The sequence below is a fragment of the Meles meles genome, chromosome 8 (assembly GCF_922984935.1).
Source record: "Meles meles chromosome 8, mMelMel3.1 paternal haplotype, whole genome shotgun sequence".
In the NCBI taxonomy this organism is placed as follows: Eukaryota; Metazoa; Chordata; class Mammalia; order Carnivora; family Mustelidae; genus Meles; species Meles meles.
Window position 1 is genome coordinate 59,979,386 of NC_060073.1, and position 23,419 is coordinate 60,002,804.

The following is a 23,419-nucleotide window of genomic DNA, read 5'->3' on the forward strand; positions in this document are numbered from 1 at the left end:
CTCTTCTCTTGCAGCCCCATCCTCCTTGCTAACAGAGTGATGTTTTAATATGCAAATCAGATCATGTCACTATGCAAATAGCCAGGCTGATCCAAAGACTGGTGAGAGAAGGTTAAGAGGGGGCAAGGACTGGCTCAAGTGAGAAAATGGGTTGTGTTCTCAGTGGCATGGGATGTTTATAATCCTACAACTGGTGACATTAACTTTGATCACTTGGTTAAGGTGGTCTCTGCCAGGTTTCTCCACTATCCTTTCCCACTTTGTAATTAATAAGTATCCTGAGGGATGAAGAGCTAAGCCTATGTAAATAATCCTGTTACTCCTCAAACTCCCATTCACTAGTTTTAGCATCGACTGCGAAGTCTCACCTTATGGGGACCAGCTGTTCTAATCCTCATGGCCCTAAGAAGTTCAGAGTATCTCCTCTGTACAGAGATGAGGTAAATTAAAACACAGTTCCTCTAGTAGCAAGTAACAGAGACAGAATGCTGACCCTTGCAGTCTGGCTTCAGAACTTTACACTTGCCATCTTGCAGGTAAAAGAAAAGACCTGTTCCCTGCCTCAGGGAGTTTAGGGTCTGTTTAGGGAGGTAAGAGTTAAAACACAAATCTATTCCTACTTTTAGCATGGGGTTACCTAATGATTTTACTAAAAATAAACACCAGAAATGCATAACCTGAATTTAATCATAAGGAAACATTAGACAAATCCAAATTGAGGGACATTTAACAAAATAACCTGCTTGTACTCATTAAATGTCAAGGTCATGAAAGACAAGAAAAAACTGAGGAACCATTCTAGATTAAAGGAGACTACTAAAGAGACATGAAACTAAATCCAACTTGGGATCCAGAATTCTCTTTTCTTGTAAAGATAATCACTGGGACAACTGGTAAAATGTGAATAACATCTACAGATTAGTTAGTATTAATGTTCTGTTTCTGACGACTGTACCAAGGTAAGAAAATGTCCTTGTTTTTTAGGAAACACAACTATTTAGGGGTAGAGGAGCATCACGTGTATAACTTACTTTTAAATAATTCAGAAAAAATTATGCATATCTCGCTTTATAATATTTATATACGTCATAAAGCAAATGTGATAAAATGTTAACAGGTAATGTGGGTGAAAGGTTTACAGAATTCACTACACTATTTGTGAAATTATGTAAAAATAAAATATATCAAGATAATGCTTCTCGGGGCACCTGGGTGGCTCAGTGGGTTAAGCTGCTGCCTTCGACTCAGGTCATGATCTCAGGGTGCTGGGATCGAGTCCCGCATCGGGACTCTCTCTCTCTCTTCCCTCTCTCTCTCTTTCTGCCTGCCTCTCTGCCCATTTGTGGTCTCTCTCTCTGTCAAATAAATAGATTTAAAAAATCTTAAAAAAAAAAAAAAAGATAATGCTTCCCCTTGGGGGATGGGTAGTGACTGGAAAAAGTATAAAGTGGGTTTCTGAGTGAATGGTCTATTTCTTGATCAGATGTATTTAGTTTGTGAAAATTCAGTGAGCTCTATACCTGTGATATGTACACCTTACAAGAGTACATTTCAACAAAAAGTTTTTAAAAAGTTAAAAACAAGGGGCACCTGGGTGGCTCAGTGGGTTAAAGCCTCTGCCTTCGGCTCAGGTCATGATCCCAGGGTCCTGGGATCAAGCCTGACATCGGGCTCTCTGCTCAGCAGGGAGCCTGCTTCCTCCTCTCTCTCTGCATGCCTCTCTGCCTACTTCTGACCTCGGTCTGTCAAATAGATAAATAAAATCTTTAAAAAAAAAAAAGTTAGAAACAAAAGAGCAAAAGCTTGTCCCCATAAAGCACCTAAGTCTGTGTCTGGCCCACAGTAAGCCTACAGTGAAGGTCAGATGGTACTGCCACCCCCGCAGCGCCAAGCACAGGGCTAGGTGTGCACATGTTGGCACCTGAGACGCAGCAGGGAGCAGGCTGGGCAAAATGGGGAAGGGGCATCACTTCACCCTAAGACAGGAGTAAGAGAACCCCCTTACCCTCCTGTGTACCTCACCCCTTCTCCTAGAGGGCTTTCCGCAGCTCTGATGGGAGCACCCAGTCTTATAGGCCAGAATGCAGACCCAGGGGAGCACTGCATCCCCAGCTACCCCTGAAGCAAATGAAAAAATGTAGATATAGGAAATGTGCTTGTGATTCTGTCACTGGGATATGCAAATAAAATATATATGATAGGCCTATCTGCCTAATATTCCTGCCAATTCATTCTCTGGGTGTGATTAAAATGAGCAATAAATTCCTCGTGAGTCTCAGTGGAATGAGGATCCGGGAGTGGAGATGCAGGCTGGCACCAGCACGTCCCCCTCAGCTGAATATTCATCATGGAATAGCTCCCCATATTTTTGTTTTATCTGCCATCGTGTGCACAGAGATATATTTCTACCTCTCTCCTTCATCTCTTAGTTAAAACATGAAAATGGTCTAAGCTCTAAGTATTAAACTCTCCATGTAGTAAAATCCTTCAAACTGAGATCACAAGCTACCTTCTCTATGAAGCCTGCCCTGCTCATTCTGCCTGGATGTGATCCATGCTTTCTTGGAGACCCCACAAATTCTCTGCAGGCCCCTTCTAATGTACAAATCAGTCTGTGGGTATCAGAGCTAAGAGATCTGGCTTCTCCCCCATACTCCTTTTCTAGACGGCCAGCTCAGAGGACAGGAGCTAGGCTTCATCTACTCTGAATCTTCTCAGGAGGCCCAAGGAAGCTTCTGCACAGAGAATGCTGAGAAACTGAGCAACCTGGCAGTAAGGAGAAAATCATTCAGGCCACTTAAGGTGACAGAGATTCTTAGATAAGTGACACATTTTAAAAGGCAGAATGAAATTAAAAAATTAGGCTTATGGATTACTTGAAAATGGGAAAATTATCAAAAAATAATATTTTTTAAAAAAGATTTTATTTATTTATTTGACAGAGAGAGAGAGGTCACAAATACACAGAGAGGCAGGCAGAGAGAGGGGGAAGCAGGCTCCCGCTGAGCAGAGAGCCCAATGCAGGGCTTGATCCCAGGACCCTGAGAACATGACCTGAGTTGAAGGCAGAGGCTTAACCCACTGAGCCATCCAGGCGCCCCAAGAAATAATATTAAGTTGAGCACCTGGCTGGCTCAGTTGGAAGAGTGTGCAACTCTTGATCTCAGGGTCATGAGTTTAAGCCCCCACACTGAGTGTAGAGATTACTAAAAACAAAACAAAACAAAACAAAAAAACTAAAAAGAAAGAAAGATGGAAGAAAGGAAGGAAAGAAAGAAGGAAGGAAGGAAGGAAGAAAGAAAGGAAGGAAGAAAGAGAGAGAAAATTAAGTGGAAACCCCTCCCCCCATGGAACTAGGATCATAACTCACTTTCAGGGTCAGGTAGGAAATACAAATGTCTGATATGCTGGCACATAATATAACAGGGAGTTGAGCGGCCTATGCCTGGAGAATCTACATTCCCAAGCCCTGAGGGGGTCACATTTTTTATAAATTCTTGGTTTAGCAAAATAAAATATGGCTGCCATTTGAGACTCCTGTATATACAGTAGGCTATTAAACAGGTTAAAAAAAGAGGTCATTTATATATAGATAGATAAGGTCCAGAACAGGCAAATATAATGTCATAAAAGGAAATCCTCTCATTCATATCCAATAGCTATTTATAACGACTTTCTGTAAGTCATCTGCTTTCTTTCTCTCAGCTTCAGTTTTCCCATCTGTAAAATGGAGGCAGTGAGAGCTGCTTCAAGGATTTGTTATAGGATTAGAAAAAACACAGGAGAGCACCTGGCACGTATTATTCACTCGGGCACTAGCCTTGTACTAACATGACCAACATTAAGCCACTTCTAAGGCAGCCAAATTTAGTTAGGAGTCCCTCAGCAGCCCTAACCCCTCCACCTATGCCAGCACTAAGAGGCCTGCTCTGTGTCATACCACTGAACACACCACGGACTCTCTTGGCCAAGTCCAGGGACAACCCATGATGATGGAAAGAGCCTGAGAGGGATGACAGGAGTGCAGTCCCTGAGGTTATCTGAAACATTTTCAGTGATTTCCTTAAGACACCTGAGGAAACTGACCTGGCCTTTAGGGCTGCTCCTAGGGGTGGAAAATCTGAACAGAGAGGAAGAAGTGCTTGCTCTCTACGAACTTTCACTCTTGCTGGTCCCAAGCACTCCTCAGGATGTGCTGTGAAAGCCCATCTCCCTTCCTACCCTCCCACCCCTTCTCTGGAGGGAAATACTGCAAGACAGTTACTCAGGATTCCAGGGAGACAAACTGTACGTCCCATGTTGGTTGCCAGATATTTCTAGTTCTCCCCCTTCTGGGCACATGGGAGGGTTACTCTTCTTGGCCTCTTGTGATTGGGTGGGAACAAAGCATTATCTGTCCAGTGAGTTGTGAGTGGAAGTAGAGGGTCGATTTCTAGACTGAGTATTTAACTATAGATGCAAGACCCTCCAGAGCATTCCTTTCCCTCTGGCCGCGACACGCAACATCCCAGATTGTGGCTGTAATGCCAGTCTGGTCTCTACGGGCCTATGATGAACACAGTCCCCATTGCTGACCCATCATGGACAGGCTGCATGAAGCCAAAAATAAATCTTTATTATTCTACACCACTGAAATTCTGGGTTGTTACAACATAATCTGGTTTATTCTGACGAATACATAGATAATTATATACTGAATGGAACCTTAGAAACCACTGTGTGCAATGTACTCATTTCACAGAGGTAAACTGAGCTTCAGTGAAGGGAAATGCTAGTCCCACGTCACCAAGTCAGTGAGTGGTAGAGTTGGGATCACAACCCATGTCTTGTCTGTCTCGGTTCAGGGACCTAAGCGCTCTTACTCAAGACACAGAGAATATGTGCCACTAGTGGGACCTGTCACACTAAATCATCTCAAGGCACTTCAGCCACTGTGCCAAAAGAGACTCCACGATGATGGAAAGAACACATGACTGAGAGTCAGAAATCAAGTCTTCTGCTCTTTCATGAAGATGGCACTGAAAGCGAAGAAGGAAGCCCTGTCCCTCCCAAAGACAAAACCAAAGCCAAAGCCAAAGCCAAAGCTTTTAAGTCTAAGAAAGCAGTGCTGAAAGGCGTCCACAGTCACAAAGAAAAGAAGATCTGCATGTCACCTACATTCCCACCGCCCAAGACAATGGGTCTCTGAAGGCAGTCCAAATATCCTCCAAAGAGCACCCCCAGGAGAAACAAACTTGACCACTGTGCCATCATCAAGATCCCCCTGACTATCGAGTCAGCCATGAAGAAAACAGAAGACAACAATACACTTGTGTTCACTGTGGATGTCAAGGCCACCAAGTACCAGGTCAAATAGGCTGTGAAGAAGCTCCAGGACATGATGTGGCCAAGGTCAACACCTTGATCAGGCCCAATGGAGAAAAAAAGGCATATGTTCAACTGGCTCCTGAGTATGATGCTTTGGATGTTGCCAACAAAACTGGGATCATCTAAACTGAGTCCAGCTGGCTAAATCTAAAATTTTTCACCATAAAAATAAAAAACAAAGAAACTAAGGCTTTCAGTTCTAGTCCTACCATTGAACCTACTACATGACCTTGCATTCAAGTCTATTAGTTTCTGTTTTGACACCAATGTACTCTGGGACCAAAGGCAAGCCATGTCACATCCCCAGGCCCCCATTTCCCCAGAAGTAAAATGAGTCCATTGATTTAGGCTTCGGCTATTTAAAACATGTGCCCCATAGAAGAACGTCCATAGAGGCTGCCCAGAAGAGAAAGGCTAGGCCAGGTAGGTGTGGCTCTGATCCACCTCTTCTTCAAGCAGAACAGCTTTATTTTCCTCTTATTTGTTTAGGCTTCGGTAAGATTTCCCACCACTGGACTTAATGATTTCTGAGGTCCCTGGCAGCTCTGAGATTTGTGATTCTAGTTCTTGGATTCTGCCCAGTAGTTTCTGAGTGACAGCTTGGTGGCTGGAAGAGCAGAAGGCAACCAGCATTTAGGGAGTTCAAAAGTTTGGCGGAGAAGAGCAAATTATGATAGCAATTTTTTTGGCCCAGACTGTCCCAGGCTCTCTGGAGTATGTATGGAGTGGAAGGGTCAGAGAATGGTTCTGGAAGGAGTGATGATGGGAAAGGACTGCCTGCTGAGGTTATAGAATATGGGAGGCTGAGGTAATAATACTTGGGCTAAAGATTTTGTCTAACTACCCCTGGTCCTATGAAAAGGAGCTAGAAGGCTCATTACCTCAAACACTGAATCTGAAGATTAGTCCTCAGAAGTCAGAAGTGGCTCAGGCCTCTGCCTGGTCATGACAGGGGCAGCTACTTATTCTTGATGAAATTGGGGGCTGGACTTATATTTAAACAGACAATATTCACCTAGGGAGAAGTGGCCTGGTATGGAGCCAGACATAATTTAATGAGTGAAAGATTAAATGCAGCAGGGAGTGCCCAGAGGCCTTCTCCTTTTTCTGATACTTACCTTCACCTCAGAAGTCCTCAGAAGCTTCATCACCTCCCCTTCTCGGGCATAATCCAAGGGTGTGTGTCCCATTTCATTCCTCTGCAGAGGGTTGGCTCCTGGCAGGAAGAGAAGTACTCAAAGGCTCTATGAGTGATCACAGTGAGGCCTCAGCCTTCTCTCAGAGGTAACCTGGGCCCTGACTTCAGAGAAGGAATTTCCTTTGAAGTAGGGAGCAACAAACCCTAAGAGACTAGAATGGTGAGAAAAACACGTCAAGGCGTCAAGGTACTCTGAGAGGACAGTCCTTAAGTTCTCTCTAACACCGAGGTCAGGGTATCGGGGTTCATACACATATACATACTCATGTGCAGAAACATATTACCCATACTACCATTTACACAAAGATGTGTTATATGTACACGTAGGTGTGTTGTACACAAATACACACAGTTACCCCCCCAAATACACAGAGCTGAACATGCTAATATAACAAACACATAGATTAATATATTCTACCACCAATGAATCAGTCATTAAAATGCCCATATAATTAAGGTCATTTGCATATAGATGAATATTCATTAATAAAATCATATAAAAGGGTTCCTTTCTAAAGCACAGAGTATCAAAAAAAAAGTAAAACAAACCCCTTTTTTCCTGCTCTCTGCTCCTCTCTCTCTCTCTCTCTCTCTCTCCTTTAATGCCCTTTTACCTTGGTATTTCCTGTCTACCAGAGTTAGTGGAGTCCTCTGGAAGGGAATAGGCATCACCGGGAAGCTGGTTATGGTAGCCTCCAGGTTTGATGCCCTTACCAGTGCCTAACTGTTGGTGAGTGTATGCGTGTAGGGAGGCATTTCTTCTAATCATTAGTTCCTGTGATTTGAGGACAAAGAACTTGAAGTATGATAAAAAGAAGGGGCTTGCCCAGGCCATCTATCTACCTTCTTTCTCTTTTAAACAGGCAACTGACGAGCCTGTTTAAACTGGGACTACTTGGGTGCAATGTCTTGGAAGATATGGAAGAAGGGCTTCCCTGACCTCCACATTGCTAGAATCTCCTTCCCAAGGCCAGGTCTGAACACCTCACTCTCCTCTTCAAAAACTGTCCACACCATTCAGTTTGGCAAACCTTGAATGTGTGGGGCTTGAGACACAGAAGAATCAGATCTGGCCTGGCCCCCAAAGCACTTCTCTCAAACCACAGAAAGCTGTGCCTTGAACAGAGCAGATGCTCAAGAACTATGTATTAAATGGAACATTCCTTGGTCTTCTTTCTTGCTAACGAAGTATTATCTAGAAGTAAAGAAGAGTTACGACTCCACCCCTGTCATAAGGATATAGTGAGCTGGTTGGGAGCACTGTACATGCAGGCAAATGCACATCAGCATACGGCCTGGCTCAAGATGGGTGTCTAGCTACGGTTTGCTGATGGACTATAAAAACCCAGCATTTCTCAGTCCTACGCTGTGGAAACATCTGTTCCAGGATATAAAACTATTCCTACTGAAGCTCTCTACTTCTTAAAGGTCTATAAATTTTCAACAATTGTAAGCATTTATTAAGCAGTTACATGTGGCTGTCTGCCTGGACTACAGAGGAACAGGTGTGGGAGGAAGAGGGGATGGGGCAGAGAGCAAGGAGTATGAGCCAGGCCAAGGACACTTATCAATGAGAAAAATTAATACTTTTACACATAATCCTATTTTCTAACAGCAATTTGAAATATTTATGTTCTTTTTTATTGAGATATAATTCACATACCATAAAATTAAACCTTTTAAAGTATAAAATTCACTGGTTTTAAATATACTTACAGGGTTGTACAAACACTCTAGATACACACAACCGATTATACATAGATACAACTGATTCTAGATCATTTTCATAATCTTGACAAGAAACCCCATAACCATTATCAGATACCCTCTATTCCCCCTAAACCCAACAACCATTAGTCTACTTTCTGTTTCTATAGATCTGTCTATACTTGACATTTCATATAAAAGGAAACATACAAAATATGGCCTTTTCTGTCTGGCTTCTTTCAGTCAGCATGTTCTCATGGTTCATTGATGTTGTAGTAGCTGTCATTCATGCTGCAACATGAAAGCAGGAATGCAGCATTCCTTTTCATGGATGCATAAAGCTCCATTCTGTGGATAGGCCACATTTTGCTTAGCCATGCATCAGTTGATGGATATTTGGGTTGTTTCTCCCTTAGGCTATTGTAAACAATGCTGCTATGAACATATGCGTACAAGTCTTTGCGTGTCTCTTGGCTATAAATCTAGGAGTGGTGGTCACGGGGGCTGCGGATATTTGCTGAGCACTATGTGCTGGACACTGAGTCTGCACTTCATGTACACTGAATCACTTAACCCTTGCAACCACTGCTGAGAGGGAGAAATTAAAATCCCCATGCTACAGACATGAGAACTGGGGCCCAGAAAAGTGAACCAACTAGCCCAAGGTCACAAAGCTGATTATTTGCTTGGACCAGGAGTCCAACTCATTGCCAGGTTTTCTCAACTCCAATTCTCCACACTCCCACGGGGCGGCTCTGACACAGCCCTGCTGAAATACCCTTCCCCGGCTTTTCAGTGCTTACAGGACCAAGTGGTACCTCCCTATAAGGAGGGTGTCTGTGCTCTTCCTAACTAGTAGCCAAGTCCTTAGGGGCTCCACTGGAGCCTCCTTCTTTCAGTTCTATTGGTAGTGACTGGGGGCTTTGTATTTGCAGGGCTCTGGATGCAGGATGATGGGAGACTGGCAAAGCCAAGGAACAGTCTTCTCTGTTGTTATTTCCTGACCACTTTGAAGCAACTGATACCTTGGCCACTCTCCTTTGATTTCTATAAAACCATTTTTTTTTTTTTTTTTTTTTTTTTTTTTTTTTTTTTCAGATTTTCCTCACACCTCTGTGGCTATCTCTTGTGCAGACTCCTCTTCCTGTCTTTAAAAAGATTAGATGCTACCTACAGTGTGCATGAAGGCACAATCCCAGCTTTCCAGAAACTAATAGGGATGAGAGATGACCAAACCACCACAACTCAGGCTGAATGTCAGTGTGCACTGAAGGAAGGACAGTACTGGGAGGGCCCGGAAAGGAATGGAGTACTAAGGGGCTTGTTCACCTAGTCTGCCTTATCAGCCCATCCCAGCATCCCCCTGGTGCTCAACACTGAGGGGCTCTACAAGGCTGAGGGCCAGTGGCAGATGGCATCCCCCCAAGTTCCTAGGTCATGGCTAGGGCCAAAAGGGAGCTACAATTCAGCAGGGGAAAGGCCCCCATTTTAGGTAGCCTTGAGGGAAACTCAGTCACTAGATAAGGGCTGGAGTAAAAGGGGAATCTATAAGGAGAGACCTATAGAAGGGAAAGACAAGAGGAGCGAAGGGAAGAGAAATGAAAGAGAAGGGGAGGAAGCCGAGGAAGGAAAAGTGGGAGAGGAAGACAGTGGGAGAAAGAACAGAGGGTGAGGTTAGCTGCGTCAAACAAGTGTTGTCAGTGATCTATATTTGCTTACAGAATGAAAAATGTGTGCCATAAACACTGGCCACTGAGTAATTTCTAGTAGGAGTCGTGTCACTTCTCATAAAGGATAGGATGGGGACAGGTAGGACATCTCTGCACCTGGGCCAGTGAGCACAGGGACAGCTTTTAAAACAGTACTGGGCCAAGCTCTAGCTCAGGAGGCTCTCAGTCAGTCCCCACCCAGCCACTCCTGAGGGTGGAAGCCAGCTGGTTTCTCCAAGGTTCTGGAGCCTCAGGGCAGCACTCTGCTCCCACTTTAAGAAGGCTGAAGTGGGGGCACCATGGAAAATGTACATCTAATATTAGTCCCCCAGCCCCCCACACCCTTGCTCTGATGCTCTGACTTGACTAATTGCTGTAATAATTGATAGAACCTGACTTTTACAACTGATCGATTTCACCTCCACGACCAATGGCCACAAACCATTATACTCCAATAAATAACCACACTGGGTGTCACTCGTCTGCCCTCTCCGGGGGCATCAGGATGGCCCGTGCCCTTGCCTGACCTCCCCTTGTCTCCCACCCAGGGCCCCTCCGGGCCGAGCAGCTGGTCTAGAGGGTCAGGCCTCTGGGATCAAGTGAGAGGGCCGAATGGAGGTAGGGAGTGCTAATCGCAGGCCATCCGTCACCTCCCACTGGCTGTCTGGGGCTGGGGCCAACACCTGGAGCACCCCAGGCAGTATAGAGCAGGACCCCTCCTCTCCTCTCCCTGCTCCAGATTAGTGTGTCCCAGCTTATAATATTTGATAAATAGCAGACTGGCTTCCTGGCAGCACTGCTGCGGCTGTGCCTGCCCGCTACAGCTGTGGAAGGTCACTCATTGGGGAAATATGTTTCTGTCAGTGGTATTGAAAAAAGTTTAGTGGAGTGACAGGCCTCAATTTTTCAAATTTTATTAACTCCATCCTCTTAACCATTTGTCTTGAATTCCTTCAGATTCTGGGGGATCTGTCAATAGGGCTTGGGTCAGCAAAGTAAGGTGTGTGTGTGTGGGGGGGGGTGGTATGGGCTGGTCCTGGCTGGTACCAGTGCTGGCTTGGGTCTTACCATGTAAAGCAGTGGAAATGGTGTTGGTAGGACAGAAGTCTGGCCCACTGGGACTGAGGGAACCCCCTGCTCTTCTCTGGCATAGTGCCTGTCTTTGGTTTGACACAATCATAGATTTTCTGAGTGGAAAAACACCTTACTGGTGAGCTCTTCCAAGTCCCTAAGAAAAGATTCCCCTCCACTATATCAGAAACAGGTGGTCTCACCCTGGCTTGCCTGACTGTGCCCAGAACCTAGCCCGGAGCTCATGGTTCTAAGGGGTTCCCCCACTAAACCGAGGACAGAACTCAGTTTCATATGAGCTCCAACTTCTCCCTCCAAACCCACTCCCACCTTGGTCTTCCAGCAAACACTTTTCATATTTAAAGACTTGGTTCAGGCTTCTCCAAGAAACCTTCCTGGTTTCCCTCCCATCCCAGGTTTGGAATCACCATTTGTGTTCCCACGGGTCCTTCTGCTTCCACCTTACTGATCATTCTGCATGGAAACAGTCTGTCACTGAGAGCTCTTTGAAGTCAGGGATCATGTCTGATCCACGGCTGTATCCTTGCTACGCAGCACAGGGCCTGGCACAGAACAGGTTTCACTAAGATTAACCAAATGAATGGATTTCTTTCCAGGGACTATCTTCTGAGGTCACACAAAACATGGCTGCTCTTCCGGCCTCAGAAGAGCCCTCTGACAGCAAGTGTATGATTGTCAGTGACTCCTGTAGGTCAAAGCTCCTAGTCTCTTTCCTAGTCCCAAGACATCTCCTTGGAAAATTAGGTCAGGTCAGGCATAACACCCTCTAGGCTCTGTGGGGGGAAGTGGGGAGGAAGAGGTAGGACAGATTGGCTCACCTGCCCTTCCTTGGGAAAGGGCTGAAATTAGGGTGGGGGAGGGGGCTTGTTACTCCCTCTACCCCTGTCAATACTTGTTCTGGCCCTCTGCCTGCTTCTGTGAATATCAAAGAAGATAATGTTAGTATAAGAAGGCTTTAAAAAAACACAACAGTGTACAAATGTGTTAGGCCGTATTATTAATAACATTGACATACTCACACACTCCCCACTGCCCCCCTGCCCCTGCGGTTCTATCAGCCATTCTGGCCTTCTAGTGATCCAGGATCCAACTCATCCACCAATGAGTTTCCCTGACTCACCTCTTCTCCTGCATGTAGCTGGCTCCCAGCTCTCTAAAAGAGCAAGAGGTGGGGCGGTGATGGGGGGGTGGTGGCGGAGCTTGCATGGGTGGGGGCTACCACTTCCCTGCTGTGTGATCCAGGACACTTTCTTCACTTCTCTGGTGGTAACAACTGCTGCCTTGCCTATCTTTAGGGATTTTGTTTGGACCAAGTAAAACAAAAAGCTTGAAAATGATTGGGGGAAAAAAAGACGGTACAGTGTTCTTTGTAATGTTTATATTCACTCTTCCTTCCATTTTTACTGCTAGCTCCTTTACCATCTTCATCTTGATTTTCACTATTTCAACAGTTTGTTTACCCCCAATTAGAGGTTTTTTGTTGAATATAAGGGAAAATTCCCCTATAATCAGAGATGTTTGTCAGTGTGGAAGGATCTACTCTTTCTGGATGAGACTTCCCCACCATGGAAGCATTCCTAAAAAGACAGAATGACCACGTCAGAGAAACCACAAGTCTTCCCTGTCTCCACCCTGTTGTTTGGGCCACTCTTCACACTTGGAACCCTGCTCCTTATTTCCCTGACTACCCCTTCTTCAAGGTCCCTCCCTCTGGGAAGCCTCTACCACCCTCCAGCTCTCAGTGCTCTCTTGTCTGTCCATGGGATCCTGTTGTCTTTCCAACACCCTCCCTTTCCTAGGGGCCCATCCCCATTTAGTCCTCACACTTAGTATGCCTGTAGCCCCTCAGGTCAGAGAGAGAAGAGATCTGTCCCGAATGCTGTCAGAAGGTTGAGTAGAACCAGGAAGAGCCCCAGTCCCCTGACATCTTGTCCTGAGCTGTTTCCATAAATCATACCAGTAAGCACTCTCAAGATATATACACACACATACCTGTGCACCTCTAGATCCACCTCCCTTGTGACCAACAAGCTTTACCAGCACTCACTACATGCCATACCCTGTGCTGACTCCTTCCATGTATTTCATTCTTAACAATTTGAAGAAAGCAGAAGAGGTATTATTTTCCCCATTTTCCAGGCAATTTAATGGAGTCTGGCAGAAGAGCAAGATGAAAAGAGGTAAGCTAACATTTGCTGGGTATAAGGCCTTTGTACATAGCGTCTGAATTATTCATCATACAAAGACTCAGAGAAAACAGGCTCAGAGAGCTGAAATAATTTGCCCATGGTCACTCAGCAGACAAACAGTAGAGCTGGAATTTAAAGCACAGATTTATTACACTATTCTTTCTTTTGTACACAATTTTACATAATCAGTTTTTTTGTTGTTGTTTTTTAAAGAAGTCAGGTCTTGTTTTCCACCACATAGTGCTATCTTCCAAAGACCTGATGACTCAAAAACAGGAAAAAAAATCATCTCTCTTCTTCCCTTCCAGTGTGCCGAGATGCTCCAAAACCAAGATACAGGAGATTTCTAGAGGTAGGTTTGAGATCGACAGCTTTGCAGGGTACAAGATGGGGTTCCTTTTCCTTTCATTTGGGGCTTCCCCAACTGGAGACCAGGTGAATAGTGACCCACATTAACTGACATCCTAGAAGATCATCTGCAACTCCTAACTCTCCAACAGACACAGTCAGTTGGGACCCCTTGCCTGCAGAGAGGGGGATATCTAAAGTTCATGGAACAGAGAGCTACTGCCTCATGACCGGACCCAGCCATTCCTTTAAAACCCACTGAGAACTGGCACTAGGCCAAGTGCTGGGTACACAGTAGGGTCAGACCGGTTCTTGCCTTTGGGCAGAACCCAGACTGATGGGAGACAGACAGGAACGGAAACAGTGACAATGCAGTGTGGTGAAGGCGGACAAGGGGGTGAGGATGACAACTCCCCTCCCCTCACTATGAGAGAGCTACATACTGTGTAGCTGGAGAGACAGGAAAGCACAGTACCAGCTGGGGAAGAGCAGAGTTGTTACACTGAGTCAGCACTAAGGAAAAAAACACTGGAGAAGTCTGGAGAAGGGAAGGTTGGAGCCTTCCAGTCCAGGGCTCTTTCCACCTGCCCACAGTTCTGGGCCCCACCCCCAGAATTTCAATTCCAAGTGACCAGAAGGACTACACCACACAGAGGTGTCACTATTCTCTTCAGTGGTGGCAAACTCCCCTTTGCCCACCACTCAGACCCTCTATTCTGTGAAGCCCAGCTCCATTTCCCCTGGCTAGAAACTTTCCCAGACCACTCTAGCCTACGTGCACCGCTTCCTCCTTTGAACCCCTAAAATACCTAACTGATCACATACTTTTTATACACATACGTCTCATCTCCAGAATCAGATGTATCACTAAAGGGATGCCCTTGACTGCCTAGAAAAGGAAATGGTGATGATCGCCAGACAATGAGGATGGGGTCACAGAAACCCAAGTCATGCCAGACTAACCTCAGTTCCTTTCTTCATTGGGATTATCTGTGCTCAATAGATGCAGTCAGGGCAAATGTGGACTTCATTAGACATTTGATGGGGTATCTCAGGATAACCTGAGGACATAATGGAGAATTGTGGGCTGGGTGCCAGTACAGTGTGGAAGGTTAGTAGTGACTGGTGGACTAACCAGACCCAAGGGGAATGATCATAGATGACCTGGAAGGAAGTTCTGAGTGGCAGCAAATAGGGCTGATCCTGTTTAGTATGTTTATCCTTGACAAAAATATCACAGGATGGTCTGTTCATCAAACCTGTAGCCATCAGATTAAGGTGAGAAGAGCCAGATACACCTGGTGGAAGGCTGACATTAAGAGCTAAAATGAATGAGATGAAAAGTAATGGAAATAAATGGGAAGTCACGGGTGTTAGAAGAGGAACAAAGTAGAGATGGTTTGGGAAGTGTGATCAAAATAGGAAAGGGTTGGGTGTCTGGCTGGCTCAACTGGAAGAGCACGTGACTCTTGATCTCTGGGTTCTGAGTTCAAGCCTTACGATGGGGGTAGAAATTACTAAAAAAAAATAAGCCTTAAAAAAGGTAGAAAAAGGTTGGGAAGCCACATGAGAATAATGGGTTAAGGAACTGGAGGAGGTGCAGGCTGTAGAAAAGATAGCTCAGAAGAACAATGCCTGCATCTTCAGGTATTGGAAGGGCCAGCAGTGGAACAAGGATTAGATTCATTCTACATAAGCCCCGCAGTAAAGTTAAGGCCCTTGGAAGCAGATTCTGGTTGAATATAAGAAATTTCTAATCATCATCCAAAGATAGATTCTGAGCAGCCTCAGGAACAAATGAGTTCCCCAGCACTAGAAATGTTCAAGCACTGAGTGGATGACCATCTGGTAGATCTACTACTTATACCTCAGCTTATGGAGTTTTTTCCCCCAAAACTAATTGTTAATTTGTGTTTGTTCATTCAGAGATACTTTTTGAGAACCTTTTATGTATCTGGCATCAAGCTAAGTGCTAGGAATTCAAAGGTGAATAAGAAAAAACTGTCCTGGGGCGCCTGGGTGGCTCAGTGGCTTAAGCCTCAGCCTTCGGCTCAGGTCATGATCTCAGGGGCCTGGGATTGAGCCCCAAGTCAGGCTCTCTGCTCTGCAGGGAGCCTGCTTCCCCCTCTCTCTTTGTCTGTCTCTCTGCCTCATTGTGACTCCCCCTACTCCCGGGTCAAATAAATAAATAAAATCTTCAAAAAAATAAAAATAAAAAAGAAAGAAAAAAAGAAAACACTGTCCCAGCTCTTAAAGAGTTCCTAGTCTTGCTGGAAGAAGATGGATAAGTTTATTTCAAGAGTATCTTGTGCCTCAATTCCAGGCCTCAGCACAGAGAAGGTTGGCTTCAGCTTAGATTAAACCAAAGAGATCCCATAGAAATCCAAACACATATTTGATTACTAAAGGCCATAGCTTAGTGGCGCCTGAGTGGCTCAGTGGTTTAAGCCTCTGCCTTCGGCTCAGGTCATGATCTCAGGGTTCTGGGATCGAGCCCCACATCGGGCTCTCTGCTCAGTGGGGAGCCTGTTTCTCCCTCTCTCTCTGCCTGCCTCTCTGCCTACTTGTGACCTCTCTCTGTCAAATAAATAAATAAAATATTAAAAAAAAAATAAAGGCCATAGCTTAAACAAGCCAAATCACTTGCTTAAACCAACTGTGGGAACAGAAGTGTACACTGAAAACACAATTCGTGAATTCTGTGCATGATATTTTGCTCTTAGAGCCTAAGATCTGATCTTTGGCGGGGACTTGTTTATGTACCTACACATTGTCTTACAAGTGGCTGTGATGTCAGGGTGAAGTGATTTAGCCAGCAGGGCTACCCAACTCTCCATTTCTTACCCACCCTACGGGGACTGCTTCAGCACAGACATAAACATGCTCCTGCCGTTACCTTATTGCACTCGTCACATGGGGAGGCTAGAAGGCTTGATTCAGGGATATGATTGGATTTTAAATCCCAGTCTCACAGGATTTTAATTACTGGTCTGGGGCAGCAGGGATAGGCGCTGGCTGCCTTTGGATGGAGGAGGTCGATACGCCACTCCACAACATATTGAGCCACAATGCCTGCAGACTCTATTGCTCTATTTAATCATCTTTTGCAAAATTTACAGTGGAACAGGAGGGATCAATACAGAATTTATCACATTCTCTTGTAAATATGAGCCAGGAAAGAGTTCCAGGCAGTTTGTTACTGAGTGGGAGGGAACATGTCTGTGTACAGCTGGGTATTAGGAGAGGAGACAAAATCCATACTTCTTGGCATAAGCTACAAATGCTCAGCCAGTCCCCCTTTAAGCCTGAAAGCAAGTTCAATGGGAAGAACATGGATTCGTTCATTCATTCATTCAATCAACCAACCAACATTCCAGAGTACCTATTTTATGCCAGACCCAGTAGAGGCTCTGGGGATATAGATTGGTAATTCTGCTCATGAGATCATAAGTACAGATAGACCACAATGGCTGTGCTATTTGCTAGTGAGTGGTGGAACTTGGCCAAGTTACTTAACAGTGCCACTGTTTATATATTTGGAATATGTAGATAATAAGAGTATCAAATTCACAGTTATTTTAATTATTAAGAGAGGAAAAAAGCCATAGTATAGAACTTAGTACACAGTAAGGACTCAATAAATGATAGCTATTGCTACTTTTAGTACAATTACCATTATTAGGCATTCCTTCCTACAATGCATCTCACCAATGGTCTATTGCAGAGATCGCATACTGAATGCGAAGCCCCCCACCCGATCTCTTTAGCAGACAAAAGGGAGAGAAAATTCTAAGACAGACATGCTTGATGAAAAGTGAGAGTGAAGTCATCAGACTTACTTACAATACTTTCTTGTTTGGTGACCAGTAATTGATGCTTCCAGTCACCAAATAATGAATATGGGGGAGTCTGTGGAAGGTTGGGTTTAGATATACTGAATATGAGAGTCTACAGAATATTAAGCATCAGCAGAGGTATTGGAGACATGAAAATGCCTGGCCTGTTGTAAGGCAAATATGTAGGCTAGTCTGGTTAGAAAAGAGGTGGTGCAATAGCATGGAAATAAGTGTTCAAACATAATTCATATATAGAGTTAGGTGGGAAATAGGGTTTGCCTTATTCCTGCCAAGGATTTCTGTTAAATGCAACCTAATGAGAGATATTTCCGAATAGCATGCAGCATAAGCACTGGCAGTACAGGGATTCTCGGCTCATTTTCACTTTGGGCAAGTTTCCTGGAGTTGTGGACTCTCAGGAAACCAGCCCATTTCCCTCTCTCCCCACAATCCAGCACAGACTACCCTCAGAAGTGGCATCAGGCTCTGTGCCCAGAAAGCAGCTGGGAGCAACTGTCATGGAAGGGAATGACTTGGGATAAAGCAGAGTTCAAAGTGCACATAATAAGAGCCTGGGTCCCTGGGCTTCTGCATTCCCCCCATCCCCACTCACAAATGACAGCTGAGACCAAGGCAGCCAAGCCTGGGGTCTGGGCTGAATTTAGCAGTCACAATTATACTGTTGACGTTTGGGGCAGAGCCACAGTCTCTGCAGAAGGCAGCAGCTTTTGTTCACGCACTAAAAACACATCATCTTCAAACATGCTAATCGCATGTCTGCTTCTGTCTAACAACATTGAAGGGAGGCTGAGGAGAGGGCACACAATGCCCACACATCTGGCTAATTCAGTTATGAGGCCAATCAATCTTGATGGGTTGTCTATAAAACATCAACCACCCCAAAGGACTGACCTGACCAGATGTTTAAGCTTCTGCTGACCAATCCCAGCCTAATGTCCACAGCAGAGAAGAGGGTTTATCAAGAGATGGCTTACATCTCTTTTATTCCCAAAGCTAAATAAAGCCTTCTGCTTGCATGAGAGCAATCAGTACATTAAAGTGGTGGTTGAGCCAGACTTACTGCAATGAAGCCCAGGTGACCAGTGAACAACACAGATTTGAGCTGTGCAGGTCACTTACACATGGATTTATTTTGATAAACAGTACTATACATCTATTTTCTCCTCCGTACGATTTTTTAAATGACAACTTTGCTCTAGCTTACACTATTGCAAGAATATGGTATATGATACCTATAATACACAAAATGTATGTTAATCAACCATTTATATTATTGGTCAGACTTTTCTGATCTACAGCAGGCTATTAATCATTGAATCTCGGGGGAGTTGAAAGTTACAAGCAGATTTTTGCCTGCATAGCACCCCTAACCACTGCATTGTTCAAGGGCCAACTGTATACTAAAATAGACAAACTTTTACTCTGATCTTCAGGAAAGCAGGAGGCCTTCTTTACAGGCAGCTTCGAGAACACTTGCAAAAACAGGAACCAATGAAATATTTTTGCTAATTAAACTTCCTAGTAGGGAGAGAATCAGGAGTGTGGAGTTGGGTATCTTTATGATATTAAATGCTACAGGCTCCAGTCCTGGGTGCAGGAACCATTCATCTGCTGATGTCTGCTTTTCAACCCCCCATCAAGGCTGAAGGAATTACTCATCTCCCTCATAAAACTGTGGCTTTTTTTTTTAAAAAAACCAGAAGCCACTGCCAACAAGGACTCTCTCAGTTTATGCTCCTTCCTTTCTGGCCAACTCTGGTCACTAGGCAACAGTCACCAAAAATAAAAGTGGAAGGGCAGTGGGAAGATTAGGAGGAAGGAGAGGGCAGGGAATAGACTTGCAGGCTACACCAAGAGGACCATTTTTGACTCAGAGCTTCTAACTGGTGCTAATGATTCCATTCCCCTCAAAAGGATTTTTCTCTAATTAATTCTAAGGACTTTACTAAGTTTGTCTCAGTTGAGGCTGCATGACAACCAGATGGATGGACTTGGAAAAAGAAAGTTTTCAGAAAGTGGTGCGAGAGAAACACACATTTAAAATGAGGTCTTGTGACAGTCTGTGGCTAGAACAGTAGCTGGCACACAGTAAAAGCTTAATAAATATTTACTGACTGAGTAATTATGCTTCAGTTATGATGCAGTTGGGCTATGTTCCTTCAATTTCTATTTGTTAGGTGAGACCTCCTATAGCCCAGTCCCTGGAAATACTGCTGACGAAATCAAAGAGATCAGGAGAGTCTTCTCTCAGCCTGAACAAGCGAAGATGAAACAGTGTTGGAAGGCAGAGGTATGGACCTCATTAGCATACCCAAAAACTCTTTCTTCTTCCTCATGGCTACAGTAATCAGTGCTGCTGACCAATCCTTCCTCCTTTAGATTCTTTTCCATTTTGATTTTCATGATAACTAATATCCATGACTTTATCTCCTATGCAGGTTCCTGTTCAATCTTCTGTCTCAGGTTATGGGTAACATCCAAGGCTGAGTCCTCAGCTCATGATCCTTTCTCTGTATGTACTCTCCTTTAAGAAACTGTTCCATTTGGCACAGTTTAAACTACCCCAGTGGTTTGCAATCCTGGCTGTGTATCAAAATTATATGGGAAGTGTTAAAAACATATCAGTCCAAGGTGGGGGAAAATATTTGCTATATAGATCACAGATAAAAGGCTGCATCCTTAACATACAAAGAAATTTCAAAAATCAAGAAAAAGAAAAAGACCAAAAGTCCTATAGAAAAACAGGCAAAAGACATGAAAAGACAATTCACAGGAGATACAAAATGGCTCTTAACTTTAACCATAACAGGAGAATCAAACTAAAACTATGCTAAGATACGATCTCTCACCTACCAGATTGGCAAAAATCTAAAAGCCTGACAATACACTCTGTTGGGAGAGGTGAGAAAAACAGGCACTTTCATATAACATTGCTAGTGCGAATGCAAAAATGGTACAACTTCTGTGGAGGAGAAATTCACAATATCTAACTAAAGGACATATGTATCTACCCCTTGACCCAGCAATACCACTTCTAGGACTTAACTATAAAGACACACCTCCAATAATCCCAAATATACATGTAAGAGGTTATTCACTGTAGCATTATGGGTAACTAAAAAATACTGGAAAACTCAATGTCTAAGCATAGGAAATACAATACAAACACACAGTGGAATACTATGCAGCTATAAAAAAGAATGAGGAAGATCTCTGTGAACCGCTATCGTGTGATTTCCAGGAAATATGATTAGGTAAAAAAAGCAGACTGCAGAAGAGCATATATTGTGTGCTACCTCTTATGTAGGAAAAAAGGGTAAATTTAAAAATACATATAATTTGCTTATACAAAGAAACATGGGGTCAGGGCTCACTGAGGGGAGCAGAAAAAGGGTAGAAAGGGATACAGGAAAGAGTTTTACTTTTCTGAATATATCTTTCTATACAGTTCAAACAACAAAATCAAAACAAAAACAGGTAAGGGAGGGCGCCTGGGTGGCTCAGTGTGTTAAGCCGCTGCCTTCGGCTCAGGTCATGATCTCAGGGTCCTGGGATCGAGTCCCGCATCAGGCTCTCTGCTCAGCGGCAAGCCTGCTTTCCTCTCTCTCTCTGCCTGCCTCTCTGTCTACTTGTGCTCTCTCTCTGTCAAATAAATAAATAAAATCTTAAAAAAAAAAAAACAGGTAAGGGAGAAAAGCCTGAAAACTAGAAGTGAATTGAAAAATTAACCTAACTGTATTTCAAATGATTAACACTCACAATGAAGGGGAAAAAATACCACTCAAGTAACTTACAAAGCTAGCATTTGACTCTATACTCTTAGCCTTGGATGGAGTAGGCATGAGAACTGCAAACAAACCCTGATCTGAACTCCATTTAGTAGGTCTGTTTTCTAGAGTGGAACAGGTGAGGCAAGGATGAAGCCTTCTTAGATTTATTACAGGAGTAAGAAAATGAGCAAATGTATCAGTGCTGTTTGGAGCCAGCATTCTCCCTACAGAAGAAGTGGCATATAAAGAAGAAAATGTGTGAAGACAAAGAAGAACCCAGTGGGGATGGACTGGAATGGGAGGTAGTGGTATTCAGGATTTCAAAAATATGTACACGCAATATGCATATGTGTATAAATATGTATATGCACATACATGTATGCACATGTGTATATAACCATATATAGTTCCTGGTCCTGTCAACAGAAAGGGTAATAAGCAAATGTGGTACTCAGGTTTCAGTATCTAATACAATTGCTCATTAAAAAGTCTTAGGGCTCCTGAGAGAAATGGCTGATTCCAGGGCAGCAGCAAGGTGGACACAAGAGGGGAACATCTTGTTCTGCCAGGAAATATGGAAATGCTAAAAAAAAAAAAAAAATTGGGGGTACGCCACATTGGCCAAATTTGAGACAGTTTTAGCATTTTAGCACAACATAACAAAGAACAGTAATGAGTTACAGAACAATTAAAGCAATAGTAGCCATGAGCACATTTTCACAACAGATAAATAAATGTGGGAGAAAGGATTCTTGTTTACCACAGGATGACAGGTGCTGAGTGGTCAATGTGGAGTAAGTGCTGGAGTTGGGAAAGTTGTAAAATATTCATTTTGCAACCACTGTATAAAAGACTGGTTCAGGAAAGATTTCCCATTCATCAATGGGAAAAAAAAAAAAAAAAAAGAATCAATTGATGCTAAGTCCAGAGGGAAATTTTGATGAGGAGCAGGATAGCTGCATAGTCTTAAAACTGTCTCCCCACAGACTGCTTATTAATTTCAATGGAAAAAGTAATAAAGAGGGACACCTAGGTGCCTCAGTGGGTTAAATGTCTGCCTTCAGCTCAGGTCATGATCCCAGGGTCCTGGCACTGAGTCCCGTGTCGGGTTCCTTGCTCAGCCGGGAGACTGCTTCTCCCTCTGCCTGCCACTCCCCCTGCTTGTGCTTACATGTATGCAACCCCCCGACAAATAAATAAATAAAATCTTTTTAAAAAGTCATAAAAATACAGTGGAGAAACCACTTGGGTTTGTGATGGGGTGGGAGTAAGATCGTTAACTGAAAACTTTTGAATTTTGTACTGTGTACTAGTATTAACTATTCAAAACAGGAAGAAAAATAAAAACATAAAATACCTCTGAAAGTCTAGTAGGCAGAATAATGCCCCCCGCCATGATATCCACATTCTAATCCTTAGAGCCTGTGATTGTGCTAAATCACTTGGCAAAGGGGAATTAAGGTTGTAGATAGAATTAAGATTGCTAATCAGCTGACTCTGAGAAGGGAAGATTACCCTGGATTATTCAGGTGGGCACAATGTAATCATAAGGGTCCTTAAAAGTGAAAAAGGAAGGCAGAAGACTCAATGTCAGAATGAAAAAGGAGAAAGACCAACTGACCACCGCCAGCTTGAAGACATGAGGGGACTAGGAATGTGGGCAGCCTCTAGAAACTAGAAAGACAAGAAAACAGATTCTCTCTGTGTCTCCAAAAAGTAATGTACTCCTGACACCTTGCTTTTAGTCCATTGAGATCCATTCTAGACTCACTTCCAGAATTTTAAGATAATAAACTTGAGTTGTTTTAAGCCACTAAGTTTCTGCTAACTTGTTTACAGCAGCAATAGGAAGGATACGTAAGAAAAGTTACAGTGGTTGCTTCTGAGGAGGAGGACCAGGGACATTGTGGAAGGGAGACTTCTTTTTCACTATATATATTCTGGTACTGCTTGATATTTTTACCTTGTACATTTTTTTTTTTTAAACACAGGGTTTTTTTTTTTTAAGATTTTATTTATTTAATTGACAGAGAGAGAGATCACAAGTAGGCAGAGAGGCAGGCAGAGAGAGAGGAGGAAGCAGGCCCCCTGCGGAGCAGAGAGCCTGATGCAGGGCTCGATCCCAGGACCCTGAGATCATGACCTGAGCCGAAAGCAGCAGCTTAATCCACTGAGCCACCCA

The 23,419-nt window shown here is 43.8% G+C and overlaps 1 protein-coding gene across 1 annotated transcript in view; it reads right to left on the minus strand.

The window, feature by feature from the left end:
* CLPB (caseinolytic mitochondrial matrix peptidase chaperone subunit B) overlaps positions 1 to 23,419 on the minus strand; it is a 148,578-nt gene that overhangs the window by 41,163 nt on the left and 83,996 nt on the right. The window contains exon 6 of the mRNA XM_046016486.1: positions 6,486 to 6,583. Coding sequence (XP_045872442.1) covers positions 6,486 to 6,583 — 98 coding nt within the window. The remainder of the gene's footprint in view (positions 1 to 6,485; positions 6,584 to 23,419) is intronic.